Source organism: Hoplias malabaricus, chromosome 1, assembly GCF_029633855.1.
Source record: "Hoplias malabaricus isolate fHopMal1 chromosome 1, fHopMal1.hap1, whole genome shotgun sequence".
Lineage (NCBI taxonomy): Eukaryota > Metazoa > Chordata > Actinopteri > Characiformes > Erythrinidae > Hoplias > Hoplias malabaricus.
Window position 1 is genome coordinate 48,393,094 of NC_089800.1, and position 25,106 is coordinate 48,418,199.

At 39.2% G+C, this 25,106-nt stretch overlaps 1 protein-coding gene across 3 annotated transcripts; it reads left to right on the plus strand.

Annotated features, from left to right (window-relative positions):
• The first annotated feature begins 11,096 nt into the window (after positions 1-11,096).
• On the plus strand, positions 11,097-24,446 carry eif4h (eukaryotic translation initiation factor 4h). Of its 3 annotated transcripts, XM_066665414.1 has the most exons (8): positions 11,097-11,315; positions 16,119-16,306; positions 16,485-16,549; positions 16,647-16,737; positions 18,589-18,660; positions 19,105-19,242; positions 20,282-20,397; positions 21,562-24,444. In XM_066665414.1, exons 1-8 carry the CDS (start codon positions 11,251-11,253, stop codon positions 21,565-21,567), a joined length of 741 nt encoding a protein of 246 aa, XP_066521511.1. In that variant the 5' UTR covers positions 11,097-11,250; the 3' UTR covers positions 21,568-24,444. The 3 variants fall into 3 exon arrangements, with proteins under 3 accessions (XP_066521511.1, XP_066521519.1, XP_066521501.1); XM_066665422.1 differs by lacking the exon at positions 18,589-18,660 and having other exon boundaries at positions 21,562-24,446; XM_066665404.1 differs by lacking the exon at positions 21,562-24,444 and having other exon boundaries at positions 20,282-20,421.
• Positions 24,447-25,106: the final 660 nt, after the last annotated feature.

Below are 25,106 nucleotides of genomic sequence, written 5' to 3' on the forward strand. Positions count from 1 at the left end.
TAAAAAAATTGTCACTGTTTAATGCATAAACCATTAGGGGTGGTACAAGTGGCCAAAGACTGGGAGGAGCTGAGATTCATTAGAGAGCTCCCAGCATGCCTTTGATTTCTTGAGTTTCTTGTTTTTTCTCTGTCTTTGAAGCTTTTTGATATTGGGCCGCATTGGGGTAATTATTTTGGGTATTTGTGTGTGTGTGTGTGTGTGTGTGTGTGTGTGTGTGTGTGTGTGTGTGTGTTTCTGTGCATGTTTAGTGTTGATATGTGACAAGCTGTGTGTTGGTCAGGAAAGTTCACCATCAGCCTCTGTTCGAGTGCTGGAGTGTGGCACCCAGACACTGCACATTTCTTTGCTCCTTTCGGCAATACTTCCTTTTCAGGGCTGAATATAGGAGACTTATTCGCAGTTTGGCTATATCTCAGTCTCCATTCTCTAATTTGTCACAATATTTACTTGTTACTTTTATGACAAAACAATGTTTCTTAGTTTTTTATGTAAATACTATGGGTTTTTACAGTGTATATCTGTTTTTTAACAGAAAATCACTGTAAACAAAACCAATGCCAAAAATTATTGCCAAAAATAATTTGTATACATTTTGACTAAATTTGAAAGTGAAATTTTGGCAACCACAGCTGGCGTTTTTTTACCATAAATTTTACAGATTTTTTTACAGTGTAGTACAGCATTAAATCACAGAGACACACCCCATAAAGATCCAAGGGCACTTGCCAAGTGTACTGTGTTATTAAACTCAAGAGAAAATTGAGCACATGATTGACAAACGACATCACTCCATCTCCTAGTTCTGTTGGTTGTTAATCAGAGAGTCCAGCTCATGGCTTAACCAAAGGCTTGTATCTCTTACCGTAACACGGCTAGGTTTTAGAAACTAACAAACACGATAATAGTCAGATACTATAAATGACTGTATTTATTTATTTGTTTCTTTGTTTTAGTAGTACTAAAAATATAAATGGAAATTTTATAAAGTGCAACCAAATAAAACTGTAATGTTAATGCAATAAGATGAGACTGTGCATAAATTAAATGTCGGTTTTCTCGTTATTACTAAATAATAATTCAGTTATTGCATATGCAACACATTTTATAATACCACAGTGCATTTCTGCTGAAATGATGTGTATGAGAGTAATATACTCATGCATTTCTTTCTGCTTTGATTCTGACCCAGTGTATCTATAAATGGTTAAGGTTTAGAGTGATGTAGAATCATAAGCTAATTCAGACTGAACAGCTAAACTACATGGTGTTAAAGTTGTAAAATTCAAACTCACATCAGGTAACGTCAGCTCCTCAAGTGAATGAGGATAATGAGCGCAGTGTGTGTGTGGCTGGTGTAGTGAGTAAAGCCGATGCTTTCTACTCAGATAACTGAAAAATTATTTTGTATCAAGGAGGAAGCTAAGAAAATGATTCAAATTCTGGGTGAATATCTTGTTACTGTAATATTACTATTATACACTTATGACAGATCCATAAAGTACTACTGAAATTAGCATACTGAATTTAACAGTCTTCATTTTGAACACTTTAAAGAACTATCCACTGAAAGGTTCCTTAGGGAAATGGATTCACCCAAGTCCTCACGGACCCAAATTTATGGTCTAGGTTTTGGTTCCAGTCCAACTGCAAACACACTTCAGCCTGATATTCACAAAGACGTGATGTGTTAGAGCTGGAGTAGAGCAAGAATATACAAACTCTACTGGGAACCATAACATTGCTCCAAAGAACTGATTTTGGCACCTTTAGTTTTTCGAGTTCAAGTAGAAAAATGGTTCAATCTTTGTTAGGGAAAGGATACAGGCTTCCACCAGCGATTTATCCATCAACCCTGCTAAAGGAAAAGATTTGTGTGTAATATTATCTGCCCAAACAGCCCTGCTTCCTCATAAATAATAGTGTAATCTTCTCTAAAACACACAGAGGGGACTATCCATTGGCATAAGCATGTGAAGCAGGCTGTTATTTGGGGAATGGATGAACACACTAGAGATAGGCAAAACCATCCCAATGCACTCAGCCATTGCAAGTGACAAAATGAATGACAAAAAAAATGTAATTACAGTGAAGAATGAGTGAGCTGCACTGTCTGACCACAATAGTTTTACCCCAAGAGTTAAAGCCTAATTATACATCACATATTTGTGTAAAGTAGAGTTGTCCAGTGGGTTCCAGATGTCCAGCGTTTAGCGTGGTCTGCTGGGTAACACCACTAACGTCTAGGATGCATGGAAAACCTCAATCAACAATTGTTAAATAAGGTCATACTAAACCTTCCTGATGGCCGAGCGGACCTGATCCGATGAGCAGGACTAGGGCCCAGCATGAGAGGCGTCCAGCTGCCATTTTCACAACAGATGCAGGATGTAAGCAAGGAGCAGGAGGAGAAAGTGAAGACTCAGCGTATTGCATGAGCGCAATGTGCCACAGAACGAGAACGGATCTGTTCCAGGCGGTAACGTGGTGATTGATGCCACTCTTAACATTCCCCTTCATAAAGAGCACTCCTCAAAGGCTCATAACGCTTCTCACATCCAGAAAGCCATAACATTCATATGCCCTCAACCCCCCAAAGCATGTCAGACTTTAAATTTTATTTTTCTTTATTAATGATGTTTGTGTGACCTTTTGCATCATTTATCCGTTTCCAACAGAAATTAATATATCCAAATTTGTCAATTAGATTTAACCTGGCTGTTTTCTTGACTTTTCACTGTGTATATAAATTACCTCCTATTTACTGCCCTGTATTTGAGAAGATCTGATTAAAAATAACATACAAAATATTTGTTTTGGATCACAAATGCCGGTCCAGCTCATCACACTGGCACTTCCACCATTTTATGCTCCTCTAGCTGGTGCCTGGGATTTAGCATGTTGACTTACGATTATAAAATGCTGCTCCTTTGAACTGAATACATTTCTACAGAAATTATGTTTTGAAACTCCAAAATTCTGTCATTTTTAAGAGATGTGTGCTCTAAGATGCTAAATAATGCAGAAATTGGAAGATAACTGAACTGGTAGAAACCACTCTGAACTGATCTCCATGAAATTTAATAGAATTTAACAATAGGCAGAGCTCACTAGTGTATGCACTAATTGGATAAGAGATTTCCACCTGTCAGCATTCTTTAAATTCCCATCCTCCTATAAATGTCCTCAGATTTCCAATTTTAAAACTAAATCATATCAACAATCGGTTTACGTGGCTAGTACATTAACAGCAGCACACTATGATATATCACCCTTTTAGCACTTCCACACATCATGACTGTCAACGTAAAGGGGATGTTACGTGTCTAATTGCAAATACAGTGTCAATATTACAAAAACACGGCTGGGAGTGTGTATTTACACCTGCCATTAAATTATTCTCTCGTCTGTTTTCCAGTAGCAATAGCAAATGTATCAAATCAGGCTCCTGCTGATGTAAAGCAGTCAGACGGACACAGAGATAACACACAAAACCCCTCAGTGTCCAAGGCAAAGGGTGAACCTCCAGAGCCCAGGACCCTGGAGCTGTGTGACACTACATTGCTCTTAGTGTCTGACTCCTTCCCTTTGATTGTGGGAGATGTCTATAAGGACTAGAGAGAGAGAGTACAGTAGCAGTGACTACCAGGTATTCCCAGTGGGTTCTTGTGTTGGTTTGAGCCATTGTACTGAGGTTAAAGGTTGAATGCTGAGATCTGACTAATGTAGTTCCTAGTTTTCATTAGACCTGTGAACATAGTCAGCAAATGACCATAAATGGAAATGAGATGCAGCTGAGAAATCTCTCACCATCTTGAACAAGAGAGAAAATGTCTGAGCTGTTCCAGCCCTCTTTGTACTTCTCTGAACTGGGCTCACCTTTCTTCTCAAAAGAACACATCTGCACTGCTAGTGCCACCTAATGGCAACACATGTCAACAACAACAGCAGCACAGATTCATCATAAAAACAAAATGCATTTAGTATTGTGTATCAGCTCCTGAGACATCATTAAAATGTCATTGTATGATGCTGGAATGTCAACAGATAACACATGTTTTATAATAGAGGGGATTAAATATATGCAAAAAGACTATCACTAACAGGTGAAAAGATGCCCAGGCTCAGGCTGTTTCACACTGTACTGGACTGTGCTGCCCCTCGGCCTCCCTGGAGGGCATCACACCCCGATCACCACTTACTACACACACTATATATATAAGGAAGAGGAAGGAAACTAAATTCAGGAGTTACTGTAGCGGACAACTGGCATTGGCAGTAACAAAACTTGTTTTGTGGGGGGGTGGGGGGCAGATGTCATTTGTTTATAAAAATCCAGGCACAATCTCATCAAATGAAGTGTGCAGCTTTTGTATTATCTTCTTGAAATGTATGTGCTTTGTTGTGGTTTTCTTTTTGAAGTAAGCAGACAGGACACACACTAAAAACATTTCTAAACATTAGTTTATGATGATTATAATAAAGTATAGTATAGATTTTACGAGATGACATGTTGTTTTCTGCATCTCAAAAGCAAAACACAGCGACATTTGTAGATCCCTGAGTTTAATTGCAGCTCTTAAGGCTACGATGGCTGCTCCAGCACACAGGGCCAGGGGGTGGGTAGCATTTGGAGGATTGAACCCATCCACCAAAGTCCCGAATCTTCAGGCAGTTGTCTGCTGACACCAACCAGATCACATCATCCATATCAACACTGGGTGACGACAAAGTGAAAAGGAGACAGCTGTCAAATATGAAGTTAACACAAAGCTCTGAGCTCCAATTACTTTGATGAAGGGAAGTGTTGAAGACTCATTGTAACTTAACCTAATTTTATCCACATGCTCAACTCATTGTCTTCCGCTGTATAATGGTATAATGTATAGGTTTCAATGACAGGGCTATGATGTGATGTGATGTGATGGTCAGGTGTGTTAGACTAGGGAATACAATACACTGAACATTCACTGGATTAGGAACACCTACCTTGTATCTACACTCATTTTCCATTTGATCAACTCCACCCACCACGCAGGAGCAGTTTGTAGCTCTACAGTTACAGACTGTAGTCCACCTGTTTCTCTGCATACTTTCTTATCCCTATTTCACCATTCTCTTCAATGGGAATGAGAATAGCCCACTAACCAAAAATATCCAGTTGACAGTATCCTGTGTCCACTGATGAAGGACTAGAGCACAACCAACACAAACTGTGCAGCGACAGATGTCTGTCTCTGACTTTACTTCTACAAGATGGACCATCGGGGTTAGTGTGCCTAACAGACTGGGCACGGGTTAAAACTCCAGCAGCACTGCTGTGTCTGATCCACTTGTACTGGCACATTAACACATTACAAACACATAAGTGTCACCACAGCGCTGTGCCAAATCATACATGCTCTGTGGTGGTTTGTGGGGGTACTGATCATTGAAGAACAGAGTGAAAGGGGGGAAATGAAAAGATACAGAGCAATAAATGGACTATAATCTGTAATTATAAAACTATAGTGCTCCTGTATCCTCAGTGGAACTCAGTGAGTGCAGAAACAAGGTGGTGGTCTTAATGTTATGGTTGATCTGTGTTTATTGAGTTGGGCCTAGGGCTGGACGATATAGCCAAAATTTATATCACAATATATTTCTTAATTTCGGACGATATGGTATATTTCCGATAATGATACGAACAAAATCCATTAAAAAACTGTCAAAACAAACAAGAAACTTGACATCACCGTCAAACATAAACCACTTGGCTTTGTCAGTATTAATATTTTTAAACTAACTTTATGATGTGAGTGCATTGAACTGACGGCAGTGCTCTGTAACGAAAAAAATGCTGTAAATCATATTATTGTTATTGAAACATTTTATATTGCAATATATATTGATATTGAATTATTGTCCAGCCCTAGTTGGGCCATTACACCTGTGTTTGTAAACAGTGTTCACTTCTTTTCCAGAGATGGATACTGCATTCACTCTTGACAAATGAAAACGACCATCATCCGTTTAACTTCTACGATATCTCCTTTTTCGATGTAACTTCAGTCCCTCCCAGCCAATCACATACAACACTCAAGGTTATTGATGAAAAGAGCTCACTGTTCTTTGGCTCTGTTCTGAAACAATAGCAGAGCTCCCTTTCAAAGACTCCTTTCATTGCTTTGTGCCATTAAAAAGTCCTCTCATCAATCATGGAAATTCAAATGATGTGAAAGCCTCTCAGCGCTGTCCTGTGCCTGCTCCAGCAGAAATCAATCAGATGGCCCCTGTGCATGCTAATGAGCCACCTTGGGCTTCACTCATTCAGCCTGTTCTGGAATCCATTGTCACTGAGGCTGCATGTGCCCAAAGCATGACGTGCCATATTCTCACCTAATAATCACACAGATCTAAGGTTCAACTTTTGGCATATTTTCCAGCAAAATTAAATAAGACAGGGGCAGCAGCTTAGACAGCTTTGAAAACTACTCTTCTAAAATCTGATATCCAATATATAATTACGAATGGAAAAGCGTGGCCCAATAGAATGAATAGAATGGAAAGCTCTAGATTAGTCACACTTAAGACTGAGGGTTGAATTTGAACATTGTTTGTGATTCAGAACTAATTATTAAATATCAAAAAACTGACCTCACTAGTGTTTATGTTACAGAAAACCATCAAACATTACAGCAATGTTCCAATATCTAATGTATATACATCCTAGGAAAGTGGAGACTGGTACTGCAATACCACTATGATAAAGCACCAAGTAAGACATTCATAACCTTTTTATATGATATTTCTGTAGTATAAACTTACCTGAGGTCTGGTGCCACTGCAGTGAACAACATTCTATGTGTTTTTCTAAAATTGAGTATTTTGTGCCAATCTTCACGGAAAAGTATGTGGGAATTTTGAAAATCAGTGGATTTTCCCTTTCAAGCCTATCCTGAATATCCGTCAATTCAAGACGTACTCTGCTTGTGAACTTAAGCAAAATTCATTACTACTTTGCAACAATTATGAATTGGTTAATGTGCCAAAGAACATGACTGATGGTCTGAAACATACTTCCTTCCTCTTGTAGGCAGCTGATTCATGGCTGTGAACTGTTACATGGAAATGTAGCTAGGTAACAGACACCTCTCACAATACTGCACCCACTAACAACAGAGACACCACGCTGTGTGACTCAGATTTCCACACTAACATGACAAAATGCAGTCCATATTTTCCTTCATTATTTGTAATGACTTGTTATCATTGATGGAGATTTGGAATATTAATGCTAACTGCTAACATTATGTATTTGTAATATGTAGATATTCAACCTGATAATTATTACCTGTCATTAGTTCCATCTGTACGTGGTGATTACAATGCCTGGAAATAAATGCCCTGCTAGAGCTAAGTAATCTACTTTCTTTGTGGGTAATGAACAGTAAAATGGCTGCCGTTTTTTTCAGAATAGGAAGGTGGTCAGCAATGCTGCAGTTCTCAGTGCTGTATAAACCTAATGCAGGAGAACAGCCTCCGTTTATTCAGTCTGTTTTTCTGTCTTCACATGAAAACAGTACAATTTCAAAGTAGCAATCTGTAAATCCTATATATCCCATATGAATATATATTGAATCAATTCTATGTTGATTTATTGTATGAAACAGCCATTCTAGTGACACCTACTGGTCTGTTTGTATTAAAGATTTTGTACAAAAATATATTTTAATAAATATGGATGCCCTCACTCTGAGAAGAATAAAGTAAATTCAGGTACAACAACACAATTTGATTCTTAGACGAGTGACACTTTGTAGAATGCAGCGCAGTATAAAATAGTAATAATATATTGCTTCACTGTATACTATTTTTTTTGTCTGCTCCATTAGGTCTAAAGTCTTATACCTACCCATTACAGGCAGCATGAAATAAATACAGCTACAGTGCGGTTTCATGGTCAGAAAGTTTCTAAAATGCTTTAACGAAGAACAGGCTTCAAAGGAGCTATTTATTAATAAGATTCCATCGCCTCCTAGTGGACATTGCATTGTATTCCACTGTGTTATTGTACTGTATGCTTAACAGCCATTAATGCTACAAAATATAAAACTCAGGCAAATGGCAGAGAGGTCAGTTCCCTTAAGTCAGGTGATGCATGCCATCAGGCTTTAAACATGTATCTGACATTCAGTATAAACAGCCGCTCCTCTTATACACTTAATTCTAGCTACAGATGTAAAAATCCCTGAGCACTGGAACTGCTTTCTCTGAAGTGATGGAAGCACAACCAATATAATGTAGCATGAGCTGGGGTGTATTTCTCAGCACTTGACACTTGATATCACTAATGTTTCCATGGCTGAATGCAATTAAGTCCTCAGAGAAATGTTCCTACACCTATTCTAAAGCATTCCCCAACAATTATACCTGCTGAAGAAGAGTGAACAATAACATTTCCTCTATTTATAACACTCTAGTCTTGGACAGGATGGAGTGAGGGCTCAGTAATGATCTGGTTTGTTCTACCACCTGCTGCACAGCCCTGAGGTCAGAGACAGAGGTGCTGCCAGAACAGATGCAGCTGCTCAGGTTGTTCTCAGAGCTGATTTTCAGGAGTGAAAGATTGACATTCCTCTGCCCACTCTGGAAAAGAAGTGATTCCCTGAATATATCCACATATGAGTTTAAACTATCCATGTTCAATGCCAAGCTGGAGGAACTACTGAGCAGTGGACCTTCAATCTCTGGTGTTATGGAACTCTGTGGAATACCCCTGGGATACCCTGGAGTGGTGTTTGTGATCCAGAATTAACTCATCATTCAATGATTGTGGTTGAAAATCTAGTCTAAAGATTTCCCAGAAGGCTACGCAGGTACTGCAGTGAAAGGTGGGCAAACTACATATAAATAACATACATTTCAGAAGAAATACACTGTACAGGGTCTTCCCCTCCTCTGTGAAAGCTGCCCTCTCATCAGCAGTCAGAACAAGGGCTGATGGCAGAAGAGTGAATGGAGTTGGAGCAATGTTTTGCAGCAGTGTGTTGAGAGCAGGGTGAAGAGTGGTAGGCTGAGGACACAGCCCTGCAGGGTTCCAGTCTTCAGAGCCAGTGCAGAAGAAGTGGACTCATCTACTCTGACAGTTTGGGGTCTGCCAGTCAAGTCCAAGTCCAGGATGCAGTTGCCAAGTGTGTTGTTTCAGCAGAGAGCACTTTGGAGATGGTTCTGATTCTCAAACCAGCAATCTTCATGTCTGTCAGGGCAAAATACATTTGCATACTTCTCCAGGGTGGGGGGGGTGTCCATCTCGACTCCAGTCATTAGTGGAGTATTGTCTTTACAGGCAAGGAGCTCCTTCACTTGTATGTTCTCTGACATTATGTTTTACAGAAGCACTGCAGAAACTGCACTATGTAACTTTTGGAGGAGGGTAAGAACATTTTATGTAAGTTGTTATTTTGATTTAGATAACTAAATAAACTGATAAATAAGATTGAGAACATTACCTTGGCAATGGAATGTTACCTGGGCGGCATGGTGGTGCAGCAGGTAGTGCCGAAGTCACACAGCTCCAGGAACCTGGAGGTTGTGGGTTCGAGTCCCGCTCCGGGTGACTGTCTGTGAGGAGTGTGGTGTGTTCTCCCTGTGTCCACGTAGGTTTCCTCCAGGTGCTCCAGTTTCCTCCCACAGTTCAAAAACACATTTTGGTAGGTGGATTGGCGACTCAAAAGTGTCTGTGAGTGTGTGTGACCCTTTGAAGGACAGTTTCCACCTTGTGCACAATGATTCCAGGTAGGCTCCGGACACACCGTGACCCTAAACTGGAAAAGCAGTTACAGATAATGAAATAATTAGTAATGATTACACATTAGTGGATCCAGTAACATAATTTAAGTACATTTTTCTTTTGACAAGGGTTGTTAGCATGTTCATGTGGTGTCCTTAATTTGCTAGAACACCTATCATTTGCTAAATAAGCAGTCAACACCATGGCTGAGCATTTCAGTTTTGAAACTCTTTTGTTTTCAAACTGATGTCAAACGGGAATTCCGACTGTGTGGAGATCTATCATTCACTCATAGATCAGTGATTGAAGGTATAGAGGTGCAGAATTACATTTAAGCCACTTTTAAAACATTGGGGGAATTATTTAGATTTCATGGGAAAAAATTCTTAATATGTGATTTTAAACGGGTTTTTTAGGGGGCTTGCTGATGTGCAGGAAAATAATTAGGAATGGTTTTGGTACATAACACTGCAAACACTACAGCAAATACAGTGAGTGGTGAAGCCTTACTTCAGCACATATTATTATTATTATTATTATTATTATTATTAATTTGATTGTCTAAAAATAATTAGGACACTGAACATATTTTTCTATAGATTTATGTGCTAGACGTTACACTTTGCTAACTGCCGGGGTTATGCCTAAAAAAAACTCATCGGAAGAGATCATTTAGCACCTCGATTAATGGGAAGCTGTGTGTGTGTGTGTGGTTTTTTTTTTTTTTTCGTGCTGTTCGTGGTCAGTTGGTCTGTTTGTGTTGTACAGGCATCGCTGAGACAGCTTAAAGCAGCAGAGAGTTTACAGTGAGGAGAATCACCACTCAATAAAGTTTCTGGGTTTGTCTGACGCTAGGGGACGCTCCTGAGATAGACTGGAAGGGACGGGTTCCTCTGGAGCACATATATACGCAACTGTAATTTTGAACTGGTTTATCGCTTTTAAAACAGAAACATATAGTGGTTGCCTTAACAAAATAACGCATAAAATGTTTTAACACTGTTCTTATATTTCTGGGCAATTTTATTAATTAGATGCTTGTCTTTAAAACTGTGCCTTATTTAAGTTCATGACGTAATTGAGCGAGGACAGCTATACGTAGCCAATTAGATGATAATTCTTCCCACCAATCAGCGCTCAGTAGCAGCAACGCTAGCATACTACGGTTTCGATACTACTTACTATAGAACATTTTAAACATATTAGTTTATTTTTATTAATGTATGTATAGTTAAGCAGCATTTTTATTTCCAGTATGAAATGATATACCTACGTGAATCCCCAAATGCCGTTTATTTTCTTTGTTTTTACTCGTTTAGCTCCATTCACCCGCATTCATTGAGGTCTCTCTCGCGGGCGCCCTCTAGCGCTCCTCTGTCGTATTGCTCTAAACAGGAGAGATAGGAAGTGGCGAAGCTCTCTTTAATACTGAAGGTCCCTCGTTCAGACTCCGCTTTCTGTGAACGGAGAACGCGGCCATGGCGGACTACGATGCTTATGACGACCGGGACCGGGCTTATGGGAGCTTCGGCGGTGGCAGAGGGTAAGAAAAAGCTGCGGGGCGAGCCTCGCACGGCCTGTTATCCGCTGCAGGAGAAAGTGTGTGGTCGAGGCGCGTTGTTTTTGCGCGGAGCGGAGGCCCCGCCGCCGCGAGGCCGCTCTCCAGACGCGCGGCCCGCGAGGATGAATGGACAGAGGGCCGCGGAGCCGCCGTGACGCTGGGGATCCGCGCTGCGTCGGTAAACCGGCACGGACTCCGGGTATCCGACACTTTTATTCCGGATAAGCCAACGAAGGCGGCAGAGTTGTTGGATTTGGGTCCGTTTTTAAAGTGAGCCTGAAATTAGCCAGTAGTTCGACAGATACATAATTTTTCTTTCTACTTTGAAGTGGTGCGCCACCTTAAGTGATTTGGCCAGTGAGGCTGAAATCATATTTCTGGTTGCAGTTTCGTGTTTCACCTTAAATTATTCCCCAGCTAAGCCCTTATCCCAGTGAGGCTGAAACTGGCTGCTCATTCTCCTCCTTGTTTTCAAACATGGTTTTGAAAACGAGGCTGAAACTGGCTCCGTGTTCCCGAGCTCCTGATTCAATTTTGGTTGCGTCCCACTTTAACTGGCACCGCGGTTCTGTTCGGGGGCCCTGGATGTACCTGCTGCAGCCCCTTTTTTAAGGTGGAATTGGGAGCTCGAGCTGCAGCTCCGTGCTGTGCCAGCGGGGCAGTTGGCGCCAGGTGAAAGACGCTGCTCGCATGTGCTGCACGGAGACGCTGTTTTGAGGAAAGCCTGCGCACACACTCTAGTCTCTTAGTGTTTCTCCGTGCAGTAGTGTGTAGCAGTGCGCAGCTGCGTGCGTTTGTGCTGCTGTTGGGCGCTGTTAGCGAGCTGCGTGTGGGCTAATTGTAGCCCGCTAGCTCCGAGTGCTCTTTGGGCCTGGTCCGCATTAAACACGGCCTTCACACTCACACACACCCAGCCGCAGCGCCGAATGCGTTAGCTGTCTATTTACACGATGGGCAAGAATTCAGAAGCTCTTTGTGTAAATGCATTGCTGTAGAAGACAAGGCTTTTCGACACGTGATGGGGCACTGGAGCAGATGTGCAGCCCGAGTCCAGTCCTTCATCAGATTGGAGCGAGTTGAGATACTGCCGTGTGCAAAGGCTTTGGCGCCTCTGCCCAGTTTCAGTGTCTTGTTGATTTTCTTCATGAAAAATATTTTAATTCTCCTCTTTATTAATCACCCACTGCTTAAAAAGCCACACAATCTTTATCACTGTGTACGTAATGCAGGGTTTGGTTCAGTAAAGTGAGCATCATGAAATGCTGTTCATTTGCAGTGCTGCTGGATACCTGTTGTGTGCGCAGGTTCCTTTAAAGGATCACCAGGTAGTGTTTTTACCATTAAAATTACAGCTTCAAAATCATTCAGATGCTCCAATGATGTGTAATGGGGTTAAAAACGAGCTTCTTGTTGCTACTCTGTGCCCAGCATTGCACAAACGCCTCTATGTAACTTCTGGAAGAAGGTAGGAAAACAACCCAACTCAGCACACTGCTGTAAAATCAATAACACCCTGCACGTGTAGTGGCGGGCCAAAGAAGAAATGTACATAATCTTATCTAGTGTTGCTTTAATGACTGCTGAGTTCTCAGACCTGTTGTGTATATTTGCAAAAAAATAAATGCTCCGTCACTTTTACAAGTCTCCCAGTATATTGTAGTGGGTCCAGTCATTTACAGGATCTTCACATTTGTATATCTAGAAGTTTTGTTGAACAAATTGTACAGCAGCACACATCGTGTGAACATTTTGTGATGAATGTCTCTGTAGAAATGCTCCCAAATTATTTGGAATAAAAACTTCTGTGAAATCTTCCATTGAAAGTTAAGCACTTTTTTTCTTTCCCTAAAAAGTTAGTATTTCAGAGATACATGCATTTCTTTGGAAAACAACAAAATGTAAATCTCTTCAGGACACACTTGTGGAACTTAACATATTGTGGGGGGAAAACATTGTGACATCTGACCACTGAACAAAAGCTCTAGCAGTTTGTTTTTGTGCACTTCGTTAATCAGTTTTCAGCTTTAATATTTAGACACTTTAGTCAGGGCATAAACTAACCTCCGTTTAAAATAATAAACAAAGCAGTTCATTTGACAGGTGTCCAAACTTTTGCATGCAACTGTCTGTTCAGTATACACACTAAAGATGGTATTTACCAATTGAAACAGTGCAAAAGGTGTTCTGTGTTTGCCAAATTGCCAAAACAGATTTTGTGTACATCTGCGTAGCTTATGAATCGTGAGAATGTAATTTAATGGTTTGAAATAACAGGCATCCTCTTCTTTTTCTTTTTTTTCTGGCCTGGCTTCTGACTGTTTTCAGCTCTTTCAAAATCATCAGTTTGAATACAAATGACATAAACAGGGGGTGCATGATGATAACAAAATGTATCAATATTATACTGATACCTTTAGAAAGTATTGTAATCAGGCAGGTGTTTAGATTAAACAGATCAAGCAAACAATAGATGCTTTTTTTTTTTATGTTGTATCATTGGCTGAGGGGGTGGAGTTAGGGTGGCTTTATGGTGGGCCAAAACAAACATCCTCTTTGGCCTCCTGACCATGCTTGGACAGTGCTCCCTTTACCAGAAGAGCTGAACATGCTAAAATGTCTGCAGTTTGTTTATTTTACTGCATTTGTACATTTGTTACATTTCTCCATATTTTATATCTTATTCATCTAATGCCAATGTTTTAGAAGCTTTTCTGCATTACTCATATATATATATATATTACACATTACCTAATACCATTGGTTATTATACATAGGATATTTTGTAGCCAAAACACCTCCCCACACCACATTTTCCAGCAATTTCTCCACCTCAGAGCCACTCCCACTCTGCCTAATGACTCATGTAAAGAATGTATGTCATATTATGGGTACATTATCACAATATAAATAATTATTTATTTATTTATTTATTTTATCGTTTTAAAAATGTTGACGATAGGGCACAGCCCTAACATACCCACATCAGCAGTTATGAAATAGCGGTGTCTGTCTTCAGCAAGTATTATGCAGTGAGTGATATAAAATTCCACCAAAAGCAAGTCATGTGTTTTGTGCAGAAGAGACCCCAGGTGTCAGTCTATCTGTTAATGTCAGGTACTTGGATATCCCCGGAGATTCGTTTACTCTGACACCAGTGGAATGTCTCTGGCATGTTGGTCGCAGTGTCTTCAACATTTGCCAACATATCACTGCCTGCACGAGCACAGAGGCAGTCCTCAAATCTGACTGTAGATAACTGAACATGCTCTGCTTCCTTTTTAATATGTGATACAGCACATTCACAAATTTAATTCTGAAATCACTGCATTGTACTATAAAACTGCAGAGATAAATTTGTAGTTTTTGAGTATGTAATTTCTAAGTACAAAGTGATCACTGGTTCTTGTTGCAGGGTGCGTGAAGGAAACCAGAAATGCAGATTTACCTTTGGGTCAAAACCATAAAATGGGGAAAATCTTAAATTAGTGGTAGGTTCTATTTATTGGCTAACAGTGAAAGATTTTTTCCTCATCAAAACAGGTTCACAAAGGTTGTGTGTACACCCTGTTTAAAAATATATATATACAAATGTAAAGTACATAAGATAATAAATTAAATAGCTGATAATTTGTAAGTTGTTTGTTTGCAGAGAGATTTATTCCATCTCAGATAAACACACACATTTCTCCACTTGGTCCAGAACAGTTTAGTCCCGTACATTCACAGTAAAGAAATGCTTGAGTTCAGTCTTTTTTAAAATTCATGTATCCAATCAAAATTGATGTCATTTGCATCAAGTAGACGTCTTGAGCCATAACAAATTCAGACTGCTTCATTCTATGGCTTAAATAATTATTGTAAAAAGGTCATGAAAAAACTGTGTATATACACACACACCTTAACACCACAGAATTTCTCTGAAATGTTGATCAACATGGGCTTTTATAGTTGTTCTTGGGAATTGTGTAACATACACTAATTTGGCAGGTTAAAATGTTTTTTGCCTTATGCATCAGTATTAAATAAACACTCCTTATCTTAAGTTGATGTAATTCTTTATGATATCGACAGTGCTGATACATACTTTGAGGATGAGAATTTTTGTAATATCTGCTGCTATTATTAATTTGTCCACAGGAGGGTGTGTTACACTGCCACAGCATTTGGTCCTGCTTTAAATAACATTGCAAAACAGAGTTTTAGAATGATCAATTTTTGTCTTCAATCTGACGAGAAGGTAATATTTACAGAAACTTAGTTTATTAGGGAAGTTCTCAGCCAAAAAAATGTCTGAATACATAATGCTGTATTAATGATTTATTCAACTCGGCAGTTGTTTAAACATTTGACCATTTCTAGCCATTGTGAGGTTGCTGAATAGTGAGAGGTCGATGGAGGCTACATTTGCAGATGTGTTTTAAATCATGGAAGTATATTGTAAGGCAGTATTTAAAAAATACTTTGTACAAAGATGGTGATTCACAATTATAATCTTTACATTTATCAACTTCTAAATAGAGGAGACCATGCGCTTTCAGGGGAAAAAATCTATTTAAAATTTCCATACAAATGGGAGCCTTGATGTTAATGAAATGAAGTAGTGATAATGAAAATGTAAACCTTTTTTAAAATGAGAATGTTTTTTTTTTTAATGAATTGTGCTATTCAGCTTCAACATTTGACTTCAAATGCACAGCTATAAGTCTGCTGTTTTCAAATGTGAACTGTTGTTAAATGCCTGTAGAACAATGTTGAGAGTCTTCCTTAATGTTTGTCTTTCTTTAGACCCAGAGGTGGAGGTGGCCCAGGTGGACCCCGTAAGCAGAAGGAATTGCCCACAGAGCCCCCCTACACAGCATATGTGGGAAACCTTCCCTTTAACACAGTACAAGGAGACATAGATGCCATTTTCAAAGATCTCAGTGTTAGAAGTGTGCGACTAGTAAGAGACAAAGAGACAGACAAATTCAAAGGTAGAAGTTCACTTTGGTAGAAGTTCAAATTGATTGTTTGAAAAGATTATTATTATTATTTTTGTTTTGTTTTTGGTTTTTTTTTTTTTTTTTTTTTTTTTTTTTTCTTTTTTTCTTTTTTTTGTGTATGAAGGAGTTTCATTTCATGTTTGCTCTCCCCCTCCCACCCCCAATTCAGGTTTTTGCTATGTGGAGTTTGATGACTTGGAATCTCTGAAAGAGGCTTTGACGTATGATGGTGCTGTGAGTAGCCTACATAACTGGTGTCTTTGTAGTTAAATAAAAATACTGCACAGACATATGTGGAGAATGTGTAAAATGATGTATATCTTTTCTACAGCTCCTTGGCGATCGATCATTGAGGGTGGACATTGCAGAGGGCCGAAGGCAAGAGCGAGGTGGAGGGTTTGGCTTCCGAAAAGATGACAGAGGTATACCACCTTAAAACTGGTAGCCTGTGTGGGCATAAATATAAATAAACCAGTTATATTTTTATTAATTCTAGTGCAGGGATTTTCAACCTATGACATGTGAAAGTACCAGGGAAATATAATGCTCCTGTATTAGCACAGATTTAAAGTAGGCACACTGAAGGGGTTGCATGTCCAAAAAAGGTTGAAAACCCCTGCTGTATTGTGCTTGGTATTGATCCATTGGCGGCCTATTCAAATCCAAGTCCTAGTATTAATAACACACACAGATAGTGAGTAAAGGGGCCATTCCTGTCAGAACTAATTAAGTGTACAGTGACAGTAAGTTTTGAAGTTTAGAGACCTGTGTAATTACACTAAGACTTTTATTGCTTTGTAAAAAGAGTCGTGTTGCAGTCATATTTTAGAGGTATTAAGGCCTTTTCACACCACAAGGAAAAAAAGACACGTCAAGGTTTGAAAACAGACATATATTGACGGTGTCCTTCATACTGAGCCAGAAACTGAAGGACTGCGACGCTGTCAGATTTTGAATTAGAACCTGTTCTTTTTTCTGCACTTGGCCGTTAAAAATCAGGCCGACCAATCAGAGTGCCATTGTCTTGGTTACGCACCAAACAGATGAGCAGGATGATGGCAACTTAACAGCTCGGCCTGTTCATAGCAGAACGCAAAGCTTAAAACATTACCAACACACTGAAAACTAAAATGCAGAGGTTAAAGAAAATATAATCCCTTTTAATGAGAGGAGCAACACACAAGAAGTAGAGCCTCAAACTCCTCCAGTGAGCTTCGGAAACACTGCTGAACTCCCCTGGTTGTTCTGGAGAGTGGGGCAGGTTCAGTGTGTGTTCAGCACTGAGACAAAAAAAAAAAAAAAAACGTTCCACTACATTAAAAATTGCATTTGTTTTTTTTTTTTCATTGGTGTGAAAAGGCCTTTATTCTGATGAGTAGTCAAAATGGAGTATTTGGAGAGATCAATCAAAACTTTCATCATATCTTTTTAAAGTCTTTTGTACTAATGTACTTTTTAAAGTCACTAAAATGCAGATACACATTGTCACTGTCTACAGAAAAACATGTATATCCCTGATGGTAATTCTTAATTAAGATAAAGTCCTTTTTAATGTATGTGAATATAAATTGCCATGTGAAGATGTATTCTATGATCATTGATTTATGTTGAAATACAGTTACAGTGCAGAAACAATTGCATCCAAAAAATTAAACTAAACATGGCAATAAAAGGAAGTCTCAAGGCTTTCTTTGAGGTGCAGTATTTATGAAAATAAACAGCTAACATCAGCAAAGATGGTTGCATTCAGGAACCCTGCTGTTTTAATTAAGATAGATAGATAGGCAGGCCAATTTTACTCAGGATTTGTGTTCGTATTTGTAGTCCTTATTTCATACATATTGTCTAGAATAACATCTGTTTTATATAAGGAGATGTTTATTGTATTTTTCTGTACATGTTATTAATGTACATTTCAGAACTGTAACAAGTGACTTGGATTTGAGTAGGTGGCTCTATTCACTTCCTGCTCATTCTTCATTTGCACCTCTTTTCTTGCCTTTAAATGATTTTCTCTTAGCATTAAAATAATAACCACTAAAGCATGAGCTTTCTTGTTCTCTGCTCTTAGTTCCTACTAACAAATACTATTCTTCAATGGCTGCCTTTTCTCTTCAACTTGATTCCACCTTTTATAAGCAGTGCAACTAACCAGGACACAGCAGGAGGTCTGGTCACTTTACCAGAACTAGTGAGTGGGTGGCTTTCTGTTCACCCCCACTCCCTGCTTTAGATTGCAGATTGTTTTAAACATAGCGCCCTGTTCGTTTCAGGCCGCGGTGCCTCGCGGGGGGCCAGAGGAGGGGGACGTGACTCTAGAGAAGACTTCGACCACTCTGGAGGAGGTGCGATGAACGGGATCAAAGTCAGAAAAGCATTTGTGTAAAAATACCAACCCTTGGGTGATCTGTAGGTTTAGGTAGTTTAGCCAGTAGTTATAGAATGCACTCTTGTCGCATATCAAACATAAAATTTAGGGTTACAAGATTTATTTAAACACTATAATTTTCTCTTGTCCATTCAGTAAATTTGTTTAATTTTTCCACCTTCATGACCTTCATTGTCATCAGTCATTTATGTTACAGGAGTTTCACTACTGGTGTGGACATAACTCTCTTAGGAATTGTCTGTAAATACTGATCTAAGATATGTGCCAATCACTGTAAATAAATATGCTGCACTTATCATAGGTCAGTATTTTTTTAACTTGCTGTACTAGTTGTTAATGTTTGTTTGTTGTTGTGTGTGTTTTTTGTTTGTTTTTGTTGTTTTAATTATGAAACACTTAGGCTTTAGAGATGACGACTTCATGGGCGGGAGGAGTCGAGGAGGCAGTCGTCCTGGTGACAGACGGATGGGTAGTGGAATGGGACGCTACAGGGATGGGCCTCCACGCGGCCAGTCGGATTTCAGAGAACCCTCTGATGGTGTCTGAGATTTATTAAATTTCATTAGTGAATTAGGATTAAATTGGACACACACCTCTGATGTGGCTGTAGGTTTCCATTGCAACAAAGCAGGAGTGGGCATGACATGATTTATTGAATACTGACTTTATTCATCATAAAAGTAATAAGTGTGCTTTCAGTTCCCCAGTCAGGAATTAAGCCTAGTCCTGGACCACACAGCATTTTGTAAAAAAATAAAATAAAATAATTAGGCATAATCCCTGTCTGGGAAACCACCCCTATGTTTATAGTACCCTCAATAGGCCATAATATTATATATTTCTTGTTTTTTCAGTCATTGCCAATATTATTATCTCTACTTACCATGTGTGTTTTCTTTGTGGTGACTCTAGTCTGTACACATTGCTCTGCATACTTTATTAGCACCCCCTTTTACCAAGTTCTGTAATGGTCATGCCAACTGGGTAGAAGGTATTATTTGGATGGTGAATTGTTTTCAGCACTACATTGAATCTAATGTCTTGGTGGTTTTAGTGCTGAGCTCATATGAATGGATCAGACAGCACTGTTGCTGTAGTTTTTAAACATCAGTGTCACTTCTAGAAAGAGAAAAGTCTACTGACCAAAAATATGTAGCCAGAGGCATCCTGTAATCACTGATGGACTGGAGGATTTCCACATACATGAGTTACTTTACGAGTGGATCAGGTACCGCAGTGCTGCCGGAGATTTTAAAAACCTGGTACACTCTGTTAAACACACCCACCTGGTGGATATGAAATGAGAGACTAACTAATTTGTTGCTGCAGACTTGCTCGTCCTCCTTTAGTGGTCACTGGATGCTGCCCACTAGACATTGTAGGCTGGATATTTATTTCTTATTCATTCCAGCAGTGACTTGGGCGTGTTTATTAAATTAATATTTTTAGACTAATTGGGTATTCCTTTGTTAGACTTGTTAGAATGTATTGGGATTGGGCATTTAAGGAAACTGGAGTTGACCGATTTTAGACATCACATTCTACACTAACTGTGTTCCTCTTTTTATTTTTCACAGAGGAAAGAGCGCAGAGACCAAGGCTACAGTTGAAGCCTCGCACAGTCTCCGAGCCCCTAAACCAAGTGGCCAATCCAAACTCGGCCATCTTTGGGGGTGCCAAACCCAGGGAGGAGGTAATATCCAAAGAAAAACACTAAGAGACTGCAGCCTCCCTCAGTGCGCTGAGACGGACAGAGGGAGGGAAGGGAAGGGAGGGGAGGGGAAAGGAGTGCGTGGGACTGGGAAGACACACAAAAAAAAAAGCGTGTATCATGCCAATGGGAATAAGACACGACTCTTGTCATCGTTCTTACTAGTTAGAGATGATCGGAGTCCCTCCTTCTTCTGAATCCAATTTGAGTGAATATATTTATTCAAGATGGAATAATTAAAAACACCACCACACTTGCACATACACACGCATACACAAAACGAGCAGCTCGTGAATGCATGTCAAACTGATAAATTGTTTTTACGTCCACCTCTGCTTCCCTGTAAGTAGTGCCTGCTCTGTGCTGTAGTTTTTTTGTCAGGGGAAGGCTCATTCACATTCTTTGTGACACAAAAAGTGTTTGATAGAGCTGCTTTCTTAAATGGACTCCAAAATGTAGTTTTAAACATTTGTTTGTTTGTTTTTTAAAGTGAATATATAATTTCTACTCGAATTATACCCCATTACTGTGCGAGCGAAATAAAGCAGGTTTGGATGTGGATTTAATTTGGAGCAGCCTCTTTGCCTGTTTGCCCACAAGGGGTTAGGTACATATTACTCTGAACTTGTGATTTAAATCCATATTCATTTTTGTAATTGTGACACAGGTTCTAGTGTCAGTGGATTTCTCCCACTGTGTCCTACTCGCCCCATTTTTTTTTTTTTTTTCTCCCCCCCAAAATCCCTGTGAACAAAGCATAGTGCAGTATGAATTCCTGTGTGGTCAGTGCACCAGCCCTAAAACTGTTTTAGGACAAGGTACAAACCTTTTGAATGCACACTGGGTTACACACATGGTGCTGTCCTAGCCCTGACTGTGTGTAAAAGTGAATTGGCGCAGTAAAGAGGTGATAGTTGCAATGTACAGATATCATTCAGATTTGGGGCAGTGTGAATGTAAAAAAAAAAAATTGATTTATAATTAGTAGAAATGACACAGATCACTTCTACTGCAATCTCCTGTTTACTTGGGATTGATTTATATTGTTTGGTCACTTTGTTCATGTGCAGAATAAGTGTTACATTTCAGCCAAACGGGCCCTTATCTAATCATTATGTTCTTGTTTTTGTTTTCCCGTTCTCTAAGAATTGATATAGCCGTGTGGCTGCATTATTCTGGAAGGCTAGACTGGATCTACGGGCTTTGTCCACGAAAAATCTTTCAAAGACATCTCTCTCAAAGACATGTGGGCACAGGGTGAGAGGTGTCAAGCTCTTCCCCTTTGCACACAAACCCAAAACAAGGCCTCATGTGATTGGTTAAAAAGAAGCTGGACGCGGGGTCTGTGGGGGGAAAAGGCGCGGCATAGGCTTATACCTACCCGTGTCTGTCATCTCTGTGAACCTCGCACACCTAACCAAGACTCAATGGACAGTGGCTTCAGTTTATTCTGTTGCCTTGGGGTAAGGATTTGACAATGTGTATTGTTTTTCTCTCCCTTTCCCAAGGCATCTTTATGTTTTGAAATTAAAAATCTAGGCACACAGGGGTAATTGCAAACCTGTTGTGTCTTTTTATATTTTGCTTCCTAAATTGCCTCTCCATTTTTGAAGTAACATTTTTGGGCTTTCAGCATCCACTGTCTTAAACATTAAATGGTTTAATGGCACAAGAATCTGAATGTTTATTTCTGTTGTGTGTATAATTCTGGCATAATTATTTTAATTTTTTGAAAGATTTTTTTTTTTTGAACAAGTCTGTTTTATCCAGCTAAACGATGCTTTCTGCAATAATGCAAGACAGTCAGTTTATTTAGAAGAGTGAGATGAGTGTGCTAGATTTTGAACATGGATATCAGCTACAGTCTCAGTCAGGCAGTTGTCAACTTCCACAGCTTGATAGTGATGTGTTTCATCAAAAAATGTTAACAGTGAATCACTCTAACACGGTCAGTAAAACTGCCTTGGCATAGGAAGCTTATTGAACAAAAATAAGTCACCCGCACATTTTCAATCAAGGTGATACCAGGCACTAGTCTTGTCTGTTAGATCAAGTATAGAATACTCTTTGGATATCCATGTGTTGCAACCATTTTATTTTACATTTTACTGGAGATGAAATGGAAAACGTAGAGCATTTTCTTACTGTACTATAGAATGATTGGCTGTTTTTATTCTTTTGTTTTTCTTTTCATTTTCCTACACTGTTTATGGCAATAAAATATATCATCTTAAAATGTTTCAAATGAATGTGTTCAAATAGACGTGGAGTGAACAGCAAATAGGGGAGCATTGGAATTATAAGGTATTTGTTTATATCATGAAAATTGGCTTAGATGAGGTGGTTTACTATGTGTTTAGAAGCAGTTTGAGATTAAGCTAGCAAAGTGCTCAACCTAAGTACAACCTTCTACAACTCTTTATACTATTGAATTCAATTTGGTGGTTAAACTAGTTTAAAGTGACTAGATTTGTTTTGTTTTGTTTTTCTCCCTCTTGTTTCTGTAGAGAGTTATGGGCCTGCTCAGTACAGCTTAAGGACTGTTTAAAGAAACACTATATGGACATTGTATTGTGACACTTCGTAATCATAAAATTTGATGTTTTGTTCAGTCCTGTTGTTACAGGTGTATAAGGTCAAGCTCATGGCCATGCCTTCTGCCTTTACAAACATTTGTGAAAGTATGGGTTTGTTCTCTCCTAGATGTTCTTTGATTACCTTTGAGTGGTAATATTGAATCATAGTAACTCAACAAAGTGGCAGACCGTGTTTAAATTGCAGAGCTGGGTTACAGAATGCCGTGACGCACAGTGTGAAGAGTCACCAACACTAAGCTGACTGAGTAACTGCAGAGTTCCAAAACTCTTCTGGCATTAACATCAGCAAAGAAACACTGCCCAAAATGTCATGGCCAGGCAGCTTCATGCAACACTTATATCAGCAAGCACAATACCTTGTGTTGGATGGAGTAGTGTAAAGCACACTGCCACTGGACTCTGGAGTGATGGAAAGGGGTCTGTGGAGGGACAAACCACATTTCTCTGACTGGTCTATCAGTCTACAACTTTGAATTTAGTAAAGGCCGGGAAAACATTAGAGAGAGTGCAGTCAGGCAGATAAAGTTTAGTGGTGGAGGGATATTGCCATGGAATGGTTTGCAGTGGCTCTGCTAGGCCACTTAGTTCCAGTGAAAGGAAAAAAATAATGCGTCAGCATAAGACATTTTGGACAATTGCATGCTTCCAGCTTTGTGGTAATAGTTTGGGAAAGACCCTTTTCAGTTCCAGTATGACTGCACCCAGGTGCGCAACGCAATGCATGTAAAGGCATGGCTGTGTGAGTTTGGTCTGGAAGAAATTGACAAGACTCTACTGAGCCTTGACCTCAACGCTATCAAACACCTCTCATCCAACACCAGTGTCACACCTTACAAATGATGATCTGCATGAATAGAAACAAATTCCCACACACAGTCCATGGTCTATGCCACTGGTTTAAATACATGTTAAAGCTTATGGATTTAGAATGGAATGCCATTAAAAACAAAAAGAAAAACTAAATAAAATACTGTAGGTGTAACTGGCAAGTGTTCCCATACTTTTGTCCATATAGTGTATATTTGGTGCCCTCACACCCTGAAGAAACTTCTCAGTCAGATCTAAATTTTTATATGTAATTTTAAATTTTTAATAAATCATTGCTCTTATCCACAGTATCCCCTTTTTCTAGAAAAGTAACATTTTAGATTTCCTTAATTTGGTTGTATGCATGATGGACCATCTTGTTCATACGTGTAAAAAAGAGTTTATTGTATGCTGGGATTGCTCCTTTAAATTGTCATACAGTGTGTCCTGTTGCTCTCTTTGTAAAGCGTGTACATTTGTAGACAACTTGGGTTTAATTTTTTTCTTTTTTTTTTTTTTTCTTTTTTTTTTTCTTTTTTTTATGACACATTTTGCATCAAGACTTGAACGTTCATCTTAAAAAATCAATAAAGAAAAAAAAAGGATGTTTATGAAGTGTAACTGGGTACCTGTCCTACATTGGGACAATGCAGCGTCTACACTGAGAAGCTGGACATGAAAACAAAAACTATGGAAATTAAATTCAAATAAAATCTTTACAAGATTGTGGTGACTCCCAGTCACTTTAGAATGAAAGTTGTTGTCTTCCAGGTGTGCTGTTCAACAGAAGAGACACTGCTCAACATTGTCATATATCTGCCAGGAAACTGATCAGAAGTCTATGAAGTCACAAGGGAGCCAAGAAACACTCATGACAACTAAATTTTGTGTGAGTTAAATTGGAATAGTAAGAATATGTGTTTGGGATCATTTCAGATAAGAAGTTCGGTCTCAAGCAAATGCCCCACTTTACCACAGAGTGTTAGACTTGTTGATTTGGATGTTTTATTCCTGTCATACGGTGGTTTCAGAAGATGCTGAGTACAAAGATATTCATATTTTGAGGTCAAGGGGTCTGGGATTAGGACCCCCTGATTAAATGATAACATGATATATTGCTATAACTAAAGGAAATAAAAAATACATTTCCATTTAACGACTTAAATAAAATTTGAACCATAATTAAATAATAAACTTAAAATTGTAAGTATTCTTGTGGGCGCCAGTGGGCGACATTTTACTACTCTCTTTTCTATCTGTACTACGTGCGCGCTCTTGATTTGTGAC

What these genes read in the sequence shown, in the direction of transcription:
- eif4h (XM_066665404.1), top strand. Translation starts at nt 11,251, where the DNA reads ATGGCGGACTACGATGCTTATGACGACCGGGACCGGGCTTATGGGAGC. An exon ending in CTTTGACGTATGATGGTGCT is followed by an intron (nt 16,550 to 16,646) that starts GTGAGTAGCCTA and finishes TCTTTTCTACAG; the next exon opens with CTCCTTGGCGATCGATCATT. An exon ending in CTTCCGAAAAGATGACAGAG is followed by an intron (nt 16,738 to 18,588) that starts GTATACCACCTT and finishes TGTTCGTTTCAG; the next exon opens with GCCGCGGTGCCTCGCGGGGG.